The sequence below is a fragment of the Pan troglodytes genome, chromosome 12 (genome assembly GCF_028858775.2).
Source record: "Pan troglodytes isolate AG18354 chromosome 12, NHGRI_mPanTro3-v2.0_pri, whole genome shotgun sequence".
In the NCBI taxonomy this organism is placed as follows: domain Eukaryota; kingdom Metazoa; phylum Chordata; class Mammalia; order Primates; family Hominidae; genus Pan; species Pan troglodytes.
The window spans coordinates 49132221-49151909 of NC_072410.2; the positions used below are offsets into that span (position 1 = coordinate 49132221).

The window sequence follows — 19689 nt, forward strand, 5'->3', positions numbered from 1 at the left end:
AACCTGTATTTTTAATGAGAAATAAAGACTTTTTGAAAACAAAAAAATGTTAGTGAGATGAGTGGCACTGTTTACATTTTTCAGAAAACTCTTTAATGTCTGGTTTAATGGAAGACAGCTGGACTTGTATCTGCTTCTGTATTAAGTCTGCTGTCCCAACTTGCTCTGGTTAAAGTATACATTAAAAAATCCAGCTTACATATAGATTTTCCACGTACTTGGAAACGAGAGAAGTTACTGCAATACTCTTTTCAGGTAACTCTTGATCTTCTTTGATACTACACCCAAACTTGATAAGTGATAGTTTCTTTTCTTTTCTTTTCTTTTCTTTTTTTTGAGACAGAGTTTCGCACTTGTTGCCCAGGCTGGTGTGCAGTGGCGCGATCTTGGCTCACTGCAACCTCTGCCTCCCAGGCTCAGGCAATTCTCCTGCCTCAGCCTCCAGAGTAGCTGGGATTACAGGTACCCACCACCATGCCCAGCTAATTTTTGTAGTTTTAGTAGAGAAGTCTTTCACCATGTTGGCCAGGCTTGAACTCCTGACCTCAAGTGATCTGCCCACCTTGGACTCCCAAAGTGTTGGGATTATAGGCGTGAGCCACTGTGCCTGGCTGACAAGTGGTAGCTTCTTAAAAATTAGTTGCAAGGTGGAATCTGAAAACATGTCATAAACTTTTCCTATTCTGTTACATAAAAATCCATCAGTCTATCTTTCATTATTTGAATGAATCTTCTATCTATTCCCTGATTTTGTAACAAAAAGCAACAATCATTTGGAAAATCCTGGTCCAGGGAGTTGTGCAGATCTTCCAAATGTTGACAAATGTATTCAGATAACATGAAAAACATCACATTTGTTAATGTCACTGCTTATCTCGTCAGAAAGGTCTAAGTACTAAGAGGTCATCAAGCCCATGGAGGTGAATACAAGTTTTCTAGATTTCTATTGTTGGCTTGAAAACTCACATTTTCTTTGGCAACAGATACTGTCAGACATTTTCCTGAAGTCACAGACCCACTTCTTCATTTTCAAGAAAATGTCTGCTACAAACACAAGTCAGAATAATTGGTTTTCTGTCAGTTACTCTTTCAAGTAAAAGTCATGTTCCATGAAAAAGGCAGCTGGTTCAGCTCATGACACAAACCATGGCATAAGTGCTTTTCCTTAAAACAGTCATCATCCTTCACGGTGCAAAGGAAGTGCTTCCTGTGTACCTCCATTTACACTGCTTCCTTGTTCTTCCATCACACTCCTGGCGGGAGGCTGTGCAGGATACAATGCCTACTAGACTACTACAGTTTGGTGCCACTGTCTTGAATAGTGGTAAGACACCAATGGTTTTACTCCTCCCCATTTCTCTTGCATCATCAGTGCAAATAGCAAACACAGCAAAAAAGGCACAGAACATCCTGGTGTCATTCTGAAATTAGTTTTGACCTTGCAAATTGCCTGAAAGGGTCTCAGCAACTTCCAGGACTCCACAGACCACTCTCTGAGAACCACTGGACTAAAGCATCCAAAGCATCCCTTTGGATTGCCTATAAGGGCTGACTAGATAGAATAAAAACAAGATTTCAAGAGGAATGCTTAAAGTCCATGAGATAAATTATTTTAAAGTACCATTACTTCAGAAGCATTATGCCAACTAAGAAACTATTCTTATTAAAGCAAGTGTCCAATGAATGCCTAAAAAAGTCAACCTTAACTTATTCTCTGGCATTCTCATGATCAATATATGAATATCTGAAATGAATTAATTTTTAAAAATTGTATTTATTATTTTTTGAATACAGAGTCTCAGTCTGTTACCCAGGCCGGAGCGTAATGGTGTGATCACAGCTCACTGCAGTCTCAAATTCCTGGGCTTAAGAGATTCTCTCACCTAAGACTCCTGAGTAGGTAGGATTACAGAAATGTACCACCACATTCAACACTCAAATGAATTAATTAACGAGTAGCTAATGTTCGTTCATCATGGCACAAAATTCAAAAATTATAAAAAGTCAAAAAATCTACTGTTATCCTTTCCAAAGGCAATCAGTATTACTAGTTTTTTCTGTCTTCCAGAAATATTCTATGCATATAAAAGTACACACATCTACATAGGCACAAATACTTATTTTTAAAGACCACAAATGGAAACAGTGTTCAGATGCTTCGAAAATTTAATCTTTTAAAAAAGTTTAACTTACTGTGTTCTGGAGAACACTGTTCTTTCTCACCCTATGGGATCAATTCCTAGAAATGGGATTGCTAGAATAAAAGATGTGGCCCAAATACATATTTAATTTTATTTCAAAATAATCTTTTTTTTAAATTTTTTTGAGATGGAGTCTCGTTCTGTCGCCCAGACTGGAGTACAGTGGTGCCATCTAAGCTCACTGCAACCTCTGCCTCCCAGGTTCAAGAGATCCTCCCGGCTCAGCCTACTGAGTAGCTGGGATTACAGGCGTGCGCCTCCACACCCAGCTAATTTTTGTATTTTGAGTAGAGATGGAGTTTCACCATGTTGGCCAGGCTGGTCTCGAACTCCTAACCTCATGTGATCTGCGCACCTCGGCCTCCCTAAGTGCTGGGATTACAGGCATGAGCCACCGTACCTGGCCTAAAATATTCTTTATTTACATTTAGGTTTCTAATAAAGAGGAGCCTAAGACATGTAAATTAGTGAGGAGTTTTTCATCTTTTGCATATGAGTCATTCATACCATGATGTGCTTTTTTTTTTTCAGTGCCGTAAGTGAGAAATGACTCTCACAACTTTCTCATAATGTTTAAACTTGAGTATAATACACGTTTATTCTGGGTGCAAGCCAGAGCTCCCGACCACTTGGTGGCCTGGTTTACACTTGTATACGTACTCTTGTTTTCTTGGTCTTACCGTTTGGACCTCTGAATCATTTCCTTCTTGCTGATAGGCTTGTTCTTCTGGATAGCCAGGAAGACTAGGCAAGAGAAGAAAGGGTTTTCAGTGGACAGTGACTTAACCCAGAGGGTGTGGTGCAAGAGCTGGGAGAGGGAGCTGCTAGGACTTGGTGCCCCTACCCTGAGCTGGCAAGACTGAGTGGGGAGCAATGACCAAGGCAAGCCAGTGTTAGACTAGGGTAACAGGGACAGCAGCCTAAGGCCCTAAGGACCTAACACTCTGTAGCAAAGACTAGGCTTTGAATTAAAAATCTGGCCAGTTTCTAAAGTTGGATAAAAGAATTAGGTAGTGCTTTGTAGTTTTCACAGCTTTCATTATTTTATCAAGATCTGCTTATCATAATTGTTAAGAATGCAGACTCCAGAGGAGCACACCTGGGTTCAAATCTTAGCTTTTACTTGCTAGGTATGTCATCTTGGGAGAGGTACTTAATCTCCCTTTGATTCAGTTTTCTCACTATAAAGTAGATATATTAATAGTACCTACTGAGAGTGCTGTAAGCGCTAATGTGAACAGTGCCTGGGCAAGATGTAAGGACTATGTGTTTATTATTATTATTATTATTACCATCCTAAGAGGTACGCATGCCTGGAATCAGCCCCATCTTTTCAGGAAAAATCAATATACTTTTGGAACTTGCTCACAGACACAGAGCTGGTTTACGATGCAGTGACAGGGCTTAGAGTAACTGGGCTTACTTGGATCATGAATGTGCTGACGGCTAAGTTGGGGAGGTTCTGTTAGCTAAGAAGGTTTGAGTCTTGGCAAGCAAAAGGTCACTGTCTGCCCAGGTAACTGGCCTGGGCTGGCCTTTAGCAGGCCTCTGCAGCACAGCAGCAGACCTTGCCTTCTCTATTCCACTCACAGGAAAGTGAACGGGCAGGGCGTACCTCTCTTGGGCAGCGGGCACATGCGATTCTGGTGGCCCTGCCGTTCCCTGTCAATGTTGAATAGTGCATCCCGCTCCGTCTGTAACATGCTCTGCAGCTTCCTCTCCTGGACTATTAACTTCAGGCGCTTTATCCGCTCCCCAGAGCGGGAGATGAAGTCAGGTCTGTGAAACTGAAGCGATTCCTAAAAGAAAAAAAAAAGAGAAAATGCCCAGCCTCAGATTAATGATGCAATCTACTCTCCATATGGCTGGAAACACACCACCTGCCCAAGAGGTTTGGGGAAGTCTGATTCAAATGCCGAGAAAATATCTAGCGTTGAAGAATCCTCTGACATCTTTCTATGGGGGAGAGCTGCAGCTTGGAACCCGCAGGGATCAAAGACATGCCTTCAGCATAGGCCAGGAACTAAGACTATGGCGATTACAACTCTTTGAAATGTCAATGCAATACAGCTCTTCCCATAGTGCTATTTTAAAGATCTATTCAGACAAATACATCATTAATAACATTTCCTTTATCCCCCAAGGGACACATCAGAAGAGACTTGGTTTCCTTTAAATCCGACATGCAGCAGAAATAGGAGCTACGGACATGGAGGAACACACATGAGGCCGCACAAGCGTCAGGCCTCCGGGCCCTCCACACACAGGGACCCACAGGCCCAATAAGCAGAGATGCAAATCCTCCCTCCTGTGGCCTTGTCCCCAGATCCCGACGGTGATGCACCATCTATGGTTAGGAGTAAGGCAGCCTTTGACAGATGATGAGAAACCCAACCCTTGTGTGTGAAAACAGGTGAACTGCGGAGGTGCTGGAAAAGAGCGTCTCAGGCCTACACCTCAGCTCGCCAAGTCACAGAGCCAGCTTCTCTGCGCCTTACCCTTCTTCTCCCTACACGTAGCATTAAAGTTAAGTCAACGTCACTGCACCTGAAGGGTTGCTCTCACAAATGGCTTCAGTAGGTCTCTGCCAGCCTCTCTGCCTGGGCCTGCCAGGGAGCCCCGACCGTCCAGGTGCTGCCCCTGACAGTTCTGCTCCCGCAGTGGCTCCCTCCAGGGTCTGGTCTTGGTTATTGGTTCAAACCAGGAGATGCCAGGGCCACAAGTGTTAGGCACGTTTTCCTTCTTTGATCTAGACTCCACATTTTCCACAGGAACAAACCAGGAAACTCCTACAGGAAACAGTTTTTAGAAGGAAAACAGATTTTTCACTTTTTTACAGCCCCACCCAGCTCTTATCCAGGATATGCATATAATACAGGTTCTCAGGGGTCTCAGCTGTCAGAGGCCACAGGGTGCCCTTGAGTCTGGTTTTGCTGCAGGGATGACTGTGTAACTGCCATGCTGGACTTTGAAAACCTGACAAGGTTGTGGCTGGGGGTAGGTGGGGACCATATAGAGTCACTTGGAAACACAGAGTCAGCATCGCAGGGGACTTGAAATTCACTAGTTTCTCTACTACAAGATCTGGAATGAGAAACTGACCTTCATGGGAATTCTTCTTGTTCTTTTTTAACTTTCTGTCCTCAGGATAACCGGTAAAGAGCATTTTCTCTTCACGTTTTTCTTCTGACCAAGAAGTCACATCACTGTCCTCTTCCAATTTAGCCTCGCTGGAACTTGGAGTTGGGAAAGTCATCCCAACATCTCGAGTGTGTTTTTTGGCACCGTTCACAATCTCCAAGTTACCTGAGGGGAAGGATCATAGGTGTCTCTGGGAGTAACCTTGAGGCTGAGTTGACAGATTTATTCAAGTGAGTACGTGAACCCTTTTTAATGTTTCAAAAATACAATCCCTTTGTGTGGGATGGAGGGATGGGAAGAGAGAGGAAAAGAAGGAAGGACAGGGGAGAGTAGGAGGGAAAAAGAGGGCAAAGAAAAAAGAAAGGGTTTTATTTGTAACTCATTTTAGGTATTACAGGGGAAGAAGAATAAATATGGGTTCAAAGGGTAAAGGATTTCAACTCTGATCCCAAGTTAGAAAGACAATAAATACTTAAGAGTCCTTTTGGTAGTCACCCAGGTAAGGAAGAGGCTGACAGAAGACAGGATTTGAGGGGAAGAAACAAATCAAGATGAAAGTTTATTTATTTTTATTTTATGAAACCAAAAGGTATAGAAAGGCAATAGCTAAAAATCCTCCTTCCCACTTCTGGTCTCCATTTATTCTGTTCACAACCCCATATGGTTCCAGAGAATTCATTTTGCACATTTAAGCAATTCTCTTCCCTCCTTTATTTCTTTTATTTAAAAAAATTCATATTGTAGTATGCTATACACTGTTCTGTACCTTTTCTTAAAATCAATTACATGCCTTGGAAATCTTTCCATGTTAGTACAGAGAGCGCTTCCTCATTCTATGTAGAATTTCATTCATTATCTAGACATACAATAATTTATGTAATCATTCAGCGATTGAGGAACACCTAAATTCACGTTAATCTCCTGCTATAAACAATGTTTTAGTGGTTAATTTTGTACACTATTTTGCACATATGCAAGTATATTTACAGGTTAAATTCCACATATTCATAGTATTTCTATAGCAGACATTTCAAAAGTAAAAATGCTGAGTGAAAGTAATTTTGATAGGAACTTTCAAATTGCCTTTCACAGTGAATCAACTTCTACTCCCACTGAAATATACAAGGGAACCCGCTTCCCTACACTCTTGCCCACAAACTTGCCATCACACTTGAATTTATGCCAATCTGACAAGATGAAAATTGGCAGTTGGATATAGTTTTATCTTCATGTCCTTTATTATGATTGAGGTTGAGTATCTTATATGTTTAAGAGCCATTTCAATGTATTTCAATGAAAAAGTTTAGATTCAAGTAATTACCTGCTTGTATGCCCTTGTTTAACATGTGTACATTCTGCTTGTTGCAAAAAGTAGGGTTCGAGCTCAGGAAACTACTGGCAGAAGAGGAAATAGAGTCAGAAGAAATCACATGGTTTGCTACCTAGAAAAATAAAACAGATCTTGTTATTATTACCTGCAGTCAATGTCACAGTTACCCACAGGATAAGCAAGCCAACAAGTCCTCTTTCTAATCCAATTCAAACTGTTGAGATGCATTTGGAGGAAGCTTGAGATACTGTGAACTTGCTGCCTTGTATCTGTGATAGGGAGAATGTTGTAGTTGGATAGGACTTAAGCTGTTATAAGGTGGTAAGACAAAAAAAAGCCTGGCTATTTTCACTGGGCTTGGAAAAACTCTGAAGAGAATGCTAGCCAAACATTAGTCTGATGCATCTTCAGAATGAAATTCTGAAGTGACACCTGCACATAATTTTCATGTGAGATAAAGAGGCCTGGAGATAGCTAAAAAGAGTGATGAACTGAAGAGAGCGCTCTCCAATTAAGAGCTGACTCAAACATGTATACTAAGACAAACACCAAAGACCTACAAGGCTCGTGAGACGTCCTGATGAGTAGAGCATTGCAAAAAGTATTAGAGTCCCAAAGGCCTTTTAAATTACGTTCAGAGCAAGTAGAGCAATGAAGGCAATTTCAGGGATTGCAGCTGATGGTGGAATGTCGGTGGATGACAAAATGATTAACAAGATATAGCTGAACAAATACTATAGTGTAAAATACTGCTTCTTAAACTTGTTCATTGTTAATATCTCCATCGTTAATAAGGACAGAGGGAGGCTAACCCAGAATAATGAATTGGAATCTCTAGGGGAGGGGTCTGGTTATCTATATTTTGAATAAATGTTAGGGAATTTTCTACTTAGGCAGGTCTGGTGGAGGTAAATTAAAGCCAGGGTAAGGATAGGAAACTGAGCATATCTGATCCCTTGAACTAGATAAACCATATTCCAGAGTCACAAAGAAACTTGTAACAGAATTTTGGGGAGGAAGATCTATGTTAGACACTTGAAGAAAGGAAATACTTTGATTTTCGGAAAGGTAGGCATTGCAAACTAGTGGGCTGAACACTGATGACATGTAAAATTTAGGATGCATCACGAATCAGATAATTTGCAAGGAACTGGTGAAAAAAAAGATGAGCAGATTTAAGCCAAGCTCAGTCAGGCAGGCAGAGCATGCCCTGCCAGGTTAGCCTTGTTTTCTCTAGTACATAAGGTCACTTTACTGGCTAACCAAAAGAATACATAGCATACCATACCCAGATTTGAACAAAATGCCAAAACATTTAATAGCATCTTTGAGGGCAAGATGGAGTTATATGGGTTGGATGATAATACAAGTTGATAGAATCATAACTGATTGAACCAACCTTATCCAAATATAATTTCAAAACAGATGTCTTTACTGAGTGGTACATCTTGCATTTGACAACAAATATTTACTAAGCAATTACTGTGTGCAATCACTAGGTTTGGTGCTGGCTATTCCTTCTTAAGATTTTAGACATAAATGTCTTAGATATGGAAAGCAGGAGAATTTACATACAATACTCATCAGAGAGAGGGCCTCTGTCAGGATCCCAAATAATAACAGGAATGATGGGCTAAATCAGAGCATGTTTAGTAGGGGCAATTGTAAAGTCCTGCTCATTAGGCAGGAGGAATGGCAGCAACTTTGATGCAGGGAAAAAAAAAAAAAGCTCTGTGTCAGGATTCCAAACAGCTAGGCCAGTTTCAGGTCTTCCCTTTATTAGCGGTCTCTACTTAGGCAAGCCATAACCTCTTTGTGTCAGTTTCCCCATCTAGAAAAGGAAACGAAATCTGCATTTTAGAAATAACAGATGATTTAGATGGTAAAATATAAAACACTGATATAAAACTAGAGACTAATATGATGTTAAAAAAATATATTTTTATTTTCTCCTTAAAAAAAGGAACATAAAAAAGAAGTGACTGATATGAAATACATTATACCTTCTCTGCAGCTATAAAAAAGGGGAAGAAAGCATGTTAGGTACTAAAAAAGTATATGTAGGTGTTTGCTTTTTTATTTATAAAATGTCTCTGAAAGAAAAGAATCCAGATTGAAAGGAAGAGGTAAAACTGGTTTTATTTACAAATGACATGATTTTCTTTGTAGAAAATACTAAGGAATCCTCAAAGAACTAGAACTAATAACCAAGGTTACCCAGGTTGCAGAATATAAGATCAATAAGATAAAAAAATCAATTGTATTTCTACATTCTAGCAAGTGACAACCTGAAAATAAAATTAAGAAAACTATCTCACTCACAATAGCATCAAAAAGAATAAAATATTTAGGAATAAAGTTAACAAAAGAGGTGCAAGGTTTGCACATTAAAAACTAGAAAACATTGCTGGGAGACATCAGAAGTCAATATAAATGGTGAGACACCATACATGGATTGGAAGTCTCAAAATTGTTAGGATGGCAATAATCCCCAAATTAATCTGTTGATTCTACACAATCTCTATCAAAATTCCAGCAAGCATTTTTCAAGAAATCTACAAAATGATCTCAACTTTGTATGGAAATGGCAAGGACCACAAGGGCCAAAGTTACTGAAAAAAAAAAAAAAAAAAAAAAAAAAAAGAGGTAGAGGGCTTATATTTCCTGATTTCAAATCTTATAAAGTTACAGCAATCAAGGCACTGTGGTATTGATATAAGGACAGATCTAGATTGGCCAGGCACAGTGACTCATGCATGTAATCCCAGCACTTTGGGAGGCCAAGGCAGGCAGATGACAAACTCAGGAGTTCGAGACCAGCCTGGCCAATATGGTGAAACCCGGTCTCTACTAAAAATACAAAAATTAGCTGGGTGTGGTGGCACGCACCTGTAGTTCCAGCTACTCGGAAGGCTGAAGCAGAAGAATCGCTTGAACCCAGGAGGCAAAGGTTGCAGTGTGCCGAGATCGTGCCACTGCACTCCAGCCTTGATGACAGAGTGAGACTCCGTCTTAAGAAAAAAAAAAAAAAAAAGATACAGACATATCAATGGAACAGAATGAAAATTCCAAATGAAGCCTTACGTATGTGATCAATTAGTGTTCAACAAAGGGGCCAAAGCAACTAATTGGAGAAAATAATACTATTTTGAACAAATGATGCTGGGACAATTAAATATCCCTATGCAAAGAGATGAAGTTAGACAACACACCGTACACAAAAAATGTACTAAAAATGGATTTTAGACCTAAACATAATAATTAAAACAATAAACTTTTAATGAAAAACATAGGAGAATATCTCTGTGACTTTGGTTAGGCAAACAGTTCTTGAATATAACACCCCAAGTACAATCCACAATCCATAAAAGACAAACAGTTTAAATGGGACTTCATCATTACTGTATTAAAACCATTTGCAATTCAAAAGCCACAGCCTGGGAGAAGTTACTTACAAAAAATACATCTGATAAAGGACTTGTAACCAGAGTATATAGAGAGCTCTTTCAACTCAGTAGGAAGATAACCTAATTTTAAAATGGGCAAAAAGATTTAAAAAGACACTTCATCAAAGAAGATATAAGAGTGGCCAATAAGCACACAAAATGTTCAACATCATCAGTCATTAGGGAAATTCAAATTAAACTCACAATAAGATACCACTTCACTCCCACTAGAATGGCTATAAATAAAAAGGTGGACAATAGCAAGTGTTGACAAGGAAGTGGAGAAACCGAAACCCTCACACATTGCAGGTGAGAATGTAAAATGATACAGCCACTCTGGAAAACACTTAGGCAATTTCTGATAAAGTTAAACATAAACCTATCATATGACCTACCAATTTCACTCCTGAGTAAAAACCCAGAAGAAATGAAAATGTATGCCCACACAAAACTTTTACACAAATATTAATAGCAGCATTCACATCCAAAAAAATCAAACAATCCAAATGTCCATCAACTGAAAGATAAGCAAAATGTGGTATATCCATAAAATGGAATACTATTCAGCAACAAAAAGGAACCACTGATGCATACTACAGCACGGATGAACCTTGAAATCATGATGTTAACAAAAAAAGGCAGATGCAAAAGACCACATCTGACGCTATATACATAAAATCTCCAGAAGAGACAGAAGGCAGATGAGAGGTTGCCTGGGGCTGGGAACAAGGATTGACTGCAAAGAGGTACAAAGGGACCTTTTGGTAACGACAGAAATGTTCTAGAACTGGATTTTGGTGATGATTGCAAAACTCTGTAAATTTACTAAAAGTTAACTGTACACTTAAAATGGATGAAATTTTATTGTATACCTCTGCAAAGGAGGGCTGGGTGCTGGGGAACAGGAGTAGGAAGGACACTCTTGATCAAATATTTTGTATCATGTGGTTGTACTGTATTACCAGTTCAAGAAATGAGAATAAACAAAAACTTGTGGGGAAGGGTGTGGCAGTAAAGATTTAAGGAGTTCAAAAGGAATAACATACGTTAGGCCACAGACATGGTCCAGTCACTGAATGGAAGGTGGTAAGTTGTGTTGGTCAATACGCTCTCACTACCTGAAGCACAACAAGCTTAGCTGAGAGGGACATATTTAAAAACAAAATACCAACAAACTTATACCCAGGAAAGCTGCCAAACTCAGAAAGGAGAGTAGATACCACAGCCCATGTGGAACGGTTCATGGAGTGAAGACCTGAGAAAAAACACATCAGGAAAGGAGGTGGGGGTCTGAGAGGCAGAGGGCTAGGTCTGTTTCCTGTGCCTTCAGAGAGCAGCTCTGAGAGCAGAGCCAGGTATTCCAATGCAAGGAGATATTGGATTTAAGTTAAAGCCTTTGATAACTGGAGCCTTAGGCAAATGGAACTGGCTGCCCCATAAGTAGCATGTGAGAGGTGGAGCTATTAGAGGGTGGCCTGTCATTTGGTGCAGATGCAGCAGAAGTGTTGATGGGAGTGGGTAGGATTCACAGGACTCCAGTGGTCCCTTCCAAGTCTGAGGTTCTGTGAACATCCTGCACTTCCAAAGGACACAAGCAGTCATGGTGTGCACCACAGGGTGTGAAAAAACACACAATTACACTGGATTATATGAGGAGCCTTGGAATGTTTCCGTTTTCATTTCAAATTCTTTTTCATTTAGTAATGCTTGCCTATAAAAAGGTAAACATTTAAAAATAGAAAAGTCTAAGAATAAATTCTCTCTCAACCCAATATAATTATCCAGCCCAGTAGGAAGATGACAATCAAAGACAGAGACAAAAACAACTGTTTACTAGGATGTGGAAAAATTGGAACCCTCACATACTGCTGGTGGGAATGTAAAATGGTGCAGTCATTTTGGAAAAGTCTGGCAGTTCCTCAAATGGTTAAACATAGAGTTGTCATATGATTAATTCCACTCCTAGGTATATACCCAAGAGAAATGAAAACATATGCCCTCAAAAAAACTTCTACATGAATATTCATAGCAGTTTTGTTCATAGTAGACAAAAAACAGAAACAACACAAATGTCCATGAACTGATGAATAGATACAATGTGGTATATTCATAGAATGGAATGTCCTTTGGCCATTAAAAGGAATGAGCACATGCTATGAGGTGGATGAACCTTGAAAATACTATGTTAAGTGAATGAAGTCAGTCACGAAAGACTGTGTGATTCCATTTATATGAAAGGTCCAGAATAGGCAAATCCATAGAAACAGAAAGTCATTAGTGGTTGCCTGCAGGCTGTGGCAGAGGTGGGAGGTTGGGGAAATGAAGATTGATTGTTAATGTTTACAGGATTTTTTTGGAGGGTGTTTAAAATGTTCTAAAATCAGATTACGGTGATGGTTGCACAATTCTGTGACTACATCAAGACCCATTAAACTGTACACTTTAAACAGGTAAAGTTTACGGCATGGAAAATATGTCAAGAAAGGCATAAAATGCACTTGTTTATTGTATGCCAACTGAAAAAAATGTGGACTATGAAGTCTTGTTTGGAGAAAAAAGGTTATACTCTATAGTTCTGCATCTCCTGTTACCGAAATCAGAAAAAGATCAACCTTGGAAAGTGATAAACAGTGTTGTCTTCATGTAATAAACAACAAACAATCCTAAAAAAAGGTGGGCACTGGATGCTATAGGAGTGATGGAGCACTACTCTAAAGCTGGGCCAAGCACAAACTGTCAGAACCGTGCCATGTGATGTTGAATCCATCCACGGATTCACAATAACCACAATGCACACACCTGCACTCATGTCCCACAATTTGTGCTGAGGACCCATCATGGGACAGAACTTTTTTTTTTTTTTTTTTCCTGAATCCATTTATATATGCGGTCAGTAAACCAAAACAGTTCACTTTCCTTAGTCCGTGGGAGAGTCCCACGCATCTCCGCTAATGATCTCCTCATCCCTCAGGCTTGGGTGTGGAGTAGCCCACTGAATCCTCTGCAATGGAGCTGACACATAAAGATTTAGGTGACTACATATTAAATGGCATTATCAGCCACCATGGGTTAGGCTTTCTGTTGTACACAATCTTGGAAGGAAATACATGCTGGCTGGCTGCTTCTGTTTTAATTTCCATTATGAGAGCAAACTCACCTGTTGCTGTCTTATACAAGAGTAACAATGGAAAGTAAATGTACCATCTCAGAGATGTTTCAGGGTTTTTGTAGTACTCTTTAGCTTAAGAACTAAATGAGACTCATTCCCGTATTTATTAAAGACATGAGACAGACCTAGAAATAAAAGCTTTTCAATTAAAAAATTGCTTGTTAGGTGGAAACTGATCTTAGAAAAACATATCCAACATAGGAAAAGGGCCATGTTTTCTGATATGACCCTACACTGCTATTCTTCAGGCAGGAGGATTGGTACTGCTGGCCTTCAGCTAGCCAGGTGCCTGCTGGGAGATGCTTTTCCTTTAGAGGCATGGGTTTATGCTAATTCATTTATAATCACTCAGGCTTAGGACCAGAGACACACATTGATAAAACGGTCAGACTCAAAATGAGAAATATAGTCTATGGCACCAAAAGACTGTCTTTTCTTGTGAAAAGTTTATAGAACTGTGTCAATCAACCAGCAAGTATATTTTCAATAAAATTTACTCATCACCAAGGGGTGACACAATGACCAAGTGTCTGTCCAAAAAATAACGCTTTGACATACATTTAATTCCTAGTGAAAAAAGGTTGCAGAAGCAGAAACTCAGGTGGTAACTATCTATTACTTACCTTTTGGAAATTAGAACTAGTTATCTATTTCTGCCAGTGTGGTTGATCAGAAAACTATGGAAAATCTTCCTCAGAAAATTAACAATGTACTGTGCCTACATAACAGGTTCTTGAAAAATTTATTTTGGTATGTGAAGAAGTAAAGATTGCAGAGAACAAATAATTTTGAGTGAATCCAAAATTCAAACAATAGTTAAGAGAATGTATGGCTAAAATGCAGTGGAAATTATTACAGTCAATGATCATTACAACTAAGGTAAAAAAAACTCTAATGGGATAATAAAGTTTCCCAGATAATGGTAGGGCTTTGGGTTGGACAGAAAGAAAATGAATCAAGAGCTAAAACACTCAATTAACTCACAGGAAAACCAGAAGGTTGACAAATGATCATACAATTTTGTAGAGGGTGATAGAGCGAGACACCATGTTTCCCAAAGCTTTTTCTATCAGCTTTGAAAAATTACAGCCTGGAAGTAGCCCTATACATTTATTTATTCTTTGCATTCTCCCAAATATGTTTCCTCTTGGCTTTAATAACTATGAGAATTACCACCACCTTTACATGGATGACTCTAAAATCTTCATCTCACTCATGATATCCTCATGGGGTCAGATCCATCTAGCTTGTTAGATATTTTCACTTGGATGATCTGATCCAACTTCAAGTTTAATAAATAAAACTCCTTCATATTTCAGTCAGAATTAATTTCCTCTTCAGGTCTGTCAATTTTTATAAGGTGTCCATATGTTATTTCAGTTGTTTTGAATGGAAATTTCGAAAGAACCATGCCAATTATTTACCAATTCTAACTGATTGGAGTCTAGCTTAACAAAAGAACATTAGATTTTTCTAATAAATTAATTTATTGACATTACTTTATTTAAAAATCTTTATTGGCAACTAGCTACCATTTGGAAATAAATTTATACCTATACACACAAAAATAAATTCCATGTAGATTAAAAGCTTAAGCTTAAATTAAAGCTTAAAGCTTCCATATCCCTCAAAAAGTATCAAAAGGAAAGCAGGATAATTTTTTAAAAACAAATCTTGAGGTTGGAAGATCTTTCTTAGCATGAACACAGAAATAAAGAAATACATAACAATATTATTTATTCCAATATTAACACAATGTAATTAAGCTTAAAAACCAATAGGAAGCCAGGCACAGTGGCACATGCCTGTAGTCCCAGCTACTCAGAAGGCTTAGGTGGGAAGACTGGTTGAGGCCAGGAGTTTGAGATCAGCCTGGGCAACATAGCAAGACCACATCTCTAAAAAAGAAAAAAAAGTGGCCGGGCGCGGTGGCTCACGCCTGTAATTCCAGCACTTTGGGAGGCTGTGGGCAGATCACAAAGTCAGGAGTTTCAGACCAGCCTGACCAACATGGTGAAACCCCGTCTCTACTAAAAATACAAAAAAATTAGTCAGGCGTGGTGGCACGCACCTGTAATCCCAACTACTCAGGAGGCTGAGGCAGGAAAATTGCTTGAACCCGCAAGGTGGAGGTTGCAGTGAGCCGAGATCGTTCCACTGCACTCCAGCCTGGGTGACAGAGCGAGACATCTCAAAAAAAAAAAAAAAAAAGTAATAAAACAGAATTTAAAAAACAGCAACTACAGTGGTCTCCAAATATGTTTACAAAAATGAACAGGAAAAAAACCTTCAGAGAAAAACAGGCAAAGGATACACAAAGGTAATTCTCAAAGTAAGAAATGTAAATGGCAAATCTGAAACCTAATAGAAATGCAATTTAAAGCATTAGCAAAATTAAAAATTATAGTTGTTAAGTTCAATTTTACTGCATTACAGTTACAGAATATGGGCTTACTTATAAAACTTCTGCTTTGAGAATTCATCAATATTTTGTCTAATGTACAATTAATTTTGTAAATATTCCATGGGTATTTGGAACAACTGTGGATGCTGTGTTTTGACAATGAAGTTTTACCAGATATTTAAATCAAGTTTTTAAATATTGTTATAAAAATTTTCCAGATATTTTCTCACTCATATATATAAATCTGAGAAAAGCTTATTAAAGTATGTCACTCTGTGCTTTTATCAATTCTATAATTATGTTTGGATGAATGAACAAATGAATGTATTCTGGTTGAAAGCACTGTAAATTATATAAAAAACTCTCTTCCCATGGAAATTAAAGAGATACTCTAGATGTTCAAGACAAGTATCATCTCATTAAAAAGAAAAAAAAAAAAAACACCTATCTTCCCATGGTATAGAAACTCGTTTTACTAGTGTTCTGATAAAAATTAGAAATAATTGGCAGAGAAGTAGAAATGGAAATTTTCATGCACTGCAGGTAGGAATATGAACTGGAAAGCAATTTGGTACTAATGTAGGAAATTAAGTATACGAGCCTGTAAGCCAAGAATTCCACTTCTGGGTATATATGCTAAAGACAGTTTCAGACAGATGCATAAGGGGACATGGACAAAGACAGCACTGCCATGTTCTGTTGTGCTGGGGAACTGACAGGAACCTGGGTGCCCATCATAGAGAAGTTCATGCGTAAGTGGGTAGATGCACTCCATGGAGCATTATGCGATTAGATATACTTACAGCAATGTAGGCAGACTTTGAAAATACAAAACTTAGCCAACATAACAAAAATAATGGTACACCTTTTATATATGATGAAAGTTCATGCATACTTAAAAAATATGTATTTTGTAAGAATTCATGTAACCTGAAAGATATTTACATAAGACTGGTTTCCTATGGGGAGACAGAAATGAGGATGGCATATAGTGATAAAATTTTAAAAAGAGGGGTCATGAACTGAGGAGTACATTTAACTCAACCCTTGGCACTGGAAGTTAAAAGAAAACTGTACTTTATCATGACACAGAAACCATGTATACTAGTTCTCTAATCCTATTATTTCACTATACCTCTAGAAGGGTTCATTATGACTAGTTTGGGAAGCTCAAAATGGTCTTTTACACCCAAAATAGAAGTCAATGAGAAATTTGGGAATTCACCTTCTAAGCTTATAACTAACATTTTGTGTTTATCAGTCTGGCTTACCTTATTCTATTATTGTTAAACAAAAACAACTTTTATGGTTTCTTATTAGAACATACTTCTTGTAAAAAATAGACAAAAATATAAAAGAAAAAATCATAATTCATATTTTTATAATAATTTCAGTTTTTTGTTCTATGTATGACATATATTTTGTTCTGGTGATACTGATATGTATACATATATATACACACATATGTATGTATATTTGGATTATAATATGTATACATAGTTTTATATCTTAACTCTTTCTCTGTAAACGTATAAAAAATTTACGCTTTGGATTTCAGGATGCTGCTTTTGAGTGTAATTTCTCTTCATATATAGGCATGTAAAGTCTGATATGAACTCCATTTTACAAAAATATATGAAACATTAATAAACATTTAGTTGGACATAAAGCTCTCATTTTCTTTTCTCATGGAGGTCTCTCTGTTTGGTAGTTTGCTTGTGTTGTTTATTTGCCCACCTGCTGGAAACATGAGCTAATATAAATAAGGAGAGATCTAAAATACAGAGAAGTCATTCACCATCTTCAGCTTTTTCTTCATAAAGAAAAACTGCTGAATGACCTTTTTTCTTCACTTTTTGTACTGACAATAGTAAACTATCCCTTCTCCCCCACCAGAAGACAACCAGACAGCAAGAAGCAGAACTGCAGAAGGGAGACAGGAAAGAAAAAGAGTGAAAACACACAGAGAAAGCACAGAGACAAACATAGCAATAACATTAAAGAGATAAGGGTGGGGGAGGAAAGAGTAATCAGAAGAAGAATAGAGACACACAACAGACACAGTGGGAACCAGAGAGAACGAGGGTGGGGCATGTGGGGCACAAGTGCACGTGTGGGTGAGCAGAGGCAGACAGAACAGAGAAACAGACAGAGTGCAAAGAGATCATAGAGAGAGAAGAGGGCCTGGACTGCAGAGACTGCAGGGGAGACAGCACGGGGCAGAGAGAAACACAGAAAGAGCGAGTCAATAGTTTCTTTGTTATGTCCTTTCCTGGTTTTGGTATTAGGGTGATACTGGTTTCACATAATGATTTAAGGAGGATTCCCTCTTTATCTTTTGGAATTGTTTCAGTAGGATTTGTACCAATTCTTCTTTGAATGTCTGATAGAATTCAGCTGTGAATCCATCTGGTCCTGGACTTTTTTTTGTTAGCAGTTTTTTAAATTACTGTTTCAATCTCACTACTTGTTATTGGTCTGTTCGGAGTTCCTATTTCTTCCTGATTTAATATAGAAGGGTTGTATATTTCCAGGAATTTATCCATCTCCTCTAGATTTTCTAGTTTGTACATGTAAAGGTTTTCATAATAGCTTTGAATGATCTTTTGTATTTCTGTGGTATTGGTTGTAATATCTCCCATTTTGTTTCTAATCGAGTTTACTTGGATCTTCTCTCTTCTTTTCTTGGTTAATCTCACTAATGGTCTACCAATTTTGTTTATCTTTTCAAAGAACCAAAAGACCAATATCCCTGATGAACACAGATGCAAAAGTCCTCAAAAAAATACCAGCTAACCAAATCCAACAGCATATCAAAAAGATAGTCCACCATGGTCAGGTGGGTTTCATACCAGGGATGCAGGGATGGCTTAACATGCACAAGTCAATAAATGTGATACACCACATAAACAGAATTTAAAATAAAAATCACATGATCATCTCAAAAGATGCAGAAAAAGCATCTGGCAAAATTCAGCATCACTTTATAATTAAAACCCTCAGCAAAATCGGCATAGAAAGGACATACCTTAAGGTAATAAAAGCCATCTATGGCAAACCCACAGCCAAAATTATACTGAATGGGGAAAAGGTTAAAAGGATTTCCCCTGAGAACTGGAACAAGACAAGAATGCCCACTTTCATCCCTGCTATTCAACACTGTACTCGAAGTCCTAGCTAAAGCAATCAGACAAGATAAAAAAGTAAAGAGCACCCAAGCAGGTAAATAGGAAGTCAAACTGTCACTGTTCACCGATGATATGATTGTATACCTAGAAAATCCTAAAGACGATTCAAAAAGTTCCTAGATCTGACACATGAATTCAGTAAAGTTACAGGATACAAAATCAATGTACACAAATCAGTAGCACTGCTATGCACCAACAAAGACCAAGCTGAGAAACAAATCAAGAACTCAATCCCTTTTACAACAACTGCAAAACAAACAAACAAACAAACAAACAAAAAACACAAAACCTTAGGAATATACCTAACCAAGGAGGTGAAAGAGCTCTACAAGGAAAATGAGAAACACACTGCTGAAAGAAATCATTGATGACACAAACTAATGGAAACCTATCCCATGCTCATGGACGGCTAGAATTAATATTGTGAAAATGACCATATTGCCAAAAGCAATCTACATATTCAATGCAATTTCCATCAAAATACCATCATCATTCTTTGCAGAACTAGAAAAAACAATCCTAAAATTCATATGGAACCAAAAAACAGCACACACAGCCGAAGCATGACTAAGCAAAAAGAACAAATCTGGAGGCCTCCTTATTACCTGACTTCAAACTATACTACAAGGGTATAGTTAACAAAACAGCATGGTACTGGTATAAAAATAGGCACCAAGACCAATGGAACAGAATACAGAACCCAGAAATAAAGCCAAATACTTACAGCCAACTGATCTTTGACAAAGCAAACAAAAATATAAAGTGAGGAAAGGACACCCTATTCAACAAATGGTCCTGGGATAATTAGCA

General features: G+C 38.3%; 1 protein-coding gene across 10 annotated transcripts in view; it reads right to left on the bottom strand.

The window, feature by feature from the left end:
- ALMS1 (ALMS1 centrosome and basal body associated protein) overlaps positions 1–19689 on the bottom strand; it is a 259158-nt gene that overhangs the window by 29044 nt on the left and 210425 nt on the right. For 7 of the 10 annotated variants that reach the window (XR_008546450.2, XR_010149365.1, XR_010149367.1 and 4 more), the window contains 5 exons: positions 6664–6784; positions 5304–5507; positions 4749–4990; positions 3817–4000; positions 2882–2945 (listed from right to left, as the gene is read on the bottom strand). Coding sequence is in view for 5 of the 10 variants with exons in the window: in XM_016948786.3 (XP_016804275.3) it covers positions 2882–2945; positions 3817–4000; positions 4749–4990; positions 5304–5507; positions 6664–6784 (815 nt within the window). In the remaining 5 variants the exon portion in view is untranslated. Of the gene's footprint in view, positions 1–2881; positions 2946–3816; positions 4001–4748; positions 4991–5303; positions 5508–6663; positions 6785–6817; positions 6942–19689 lie in introns of those variants that run through there. The other 3 variants (XR_010149366.1, XR_010149368.1, XM_016948789.4) reach the window with 3 other exon arrangements.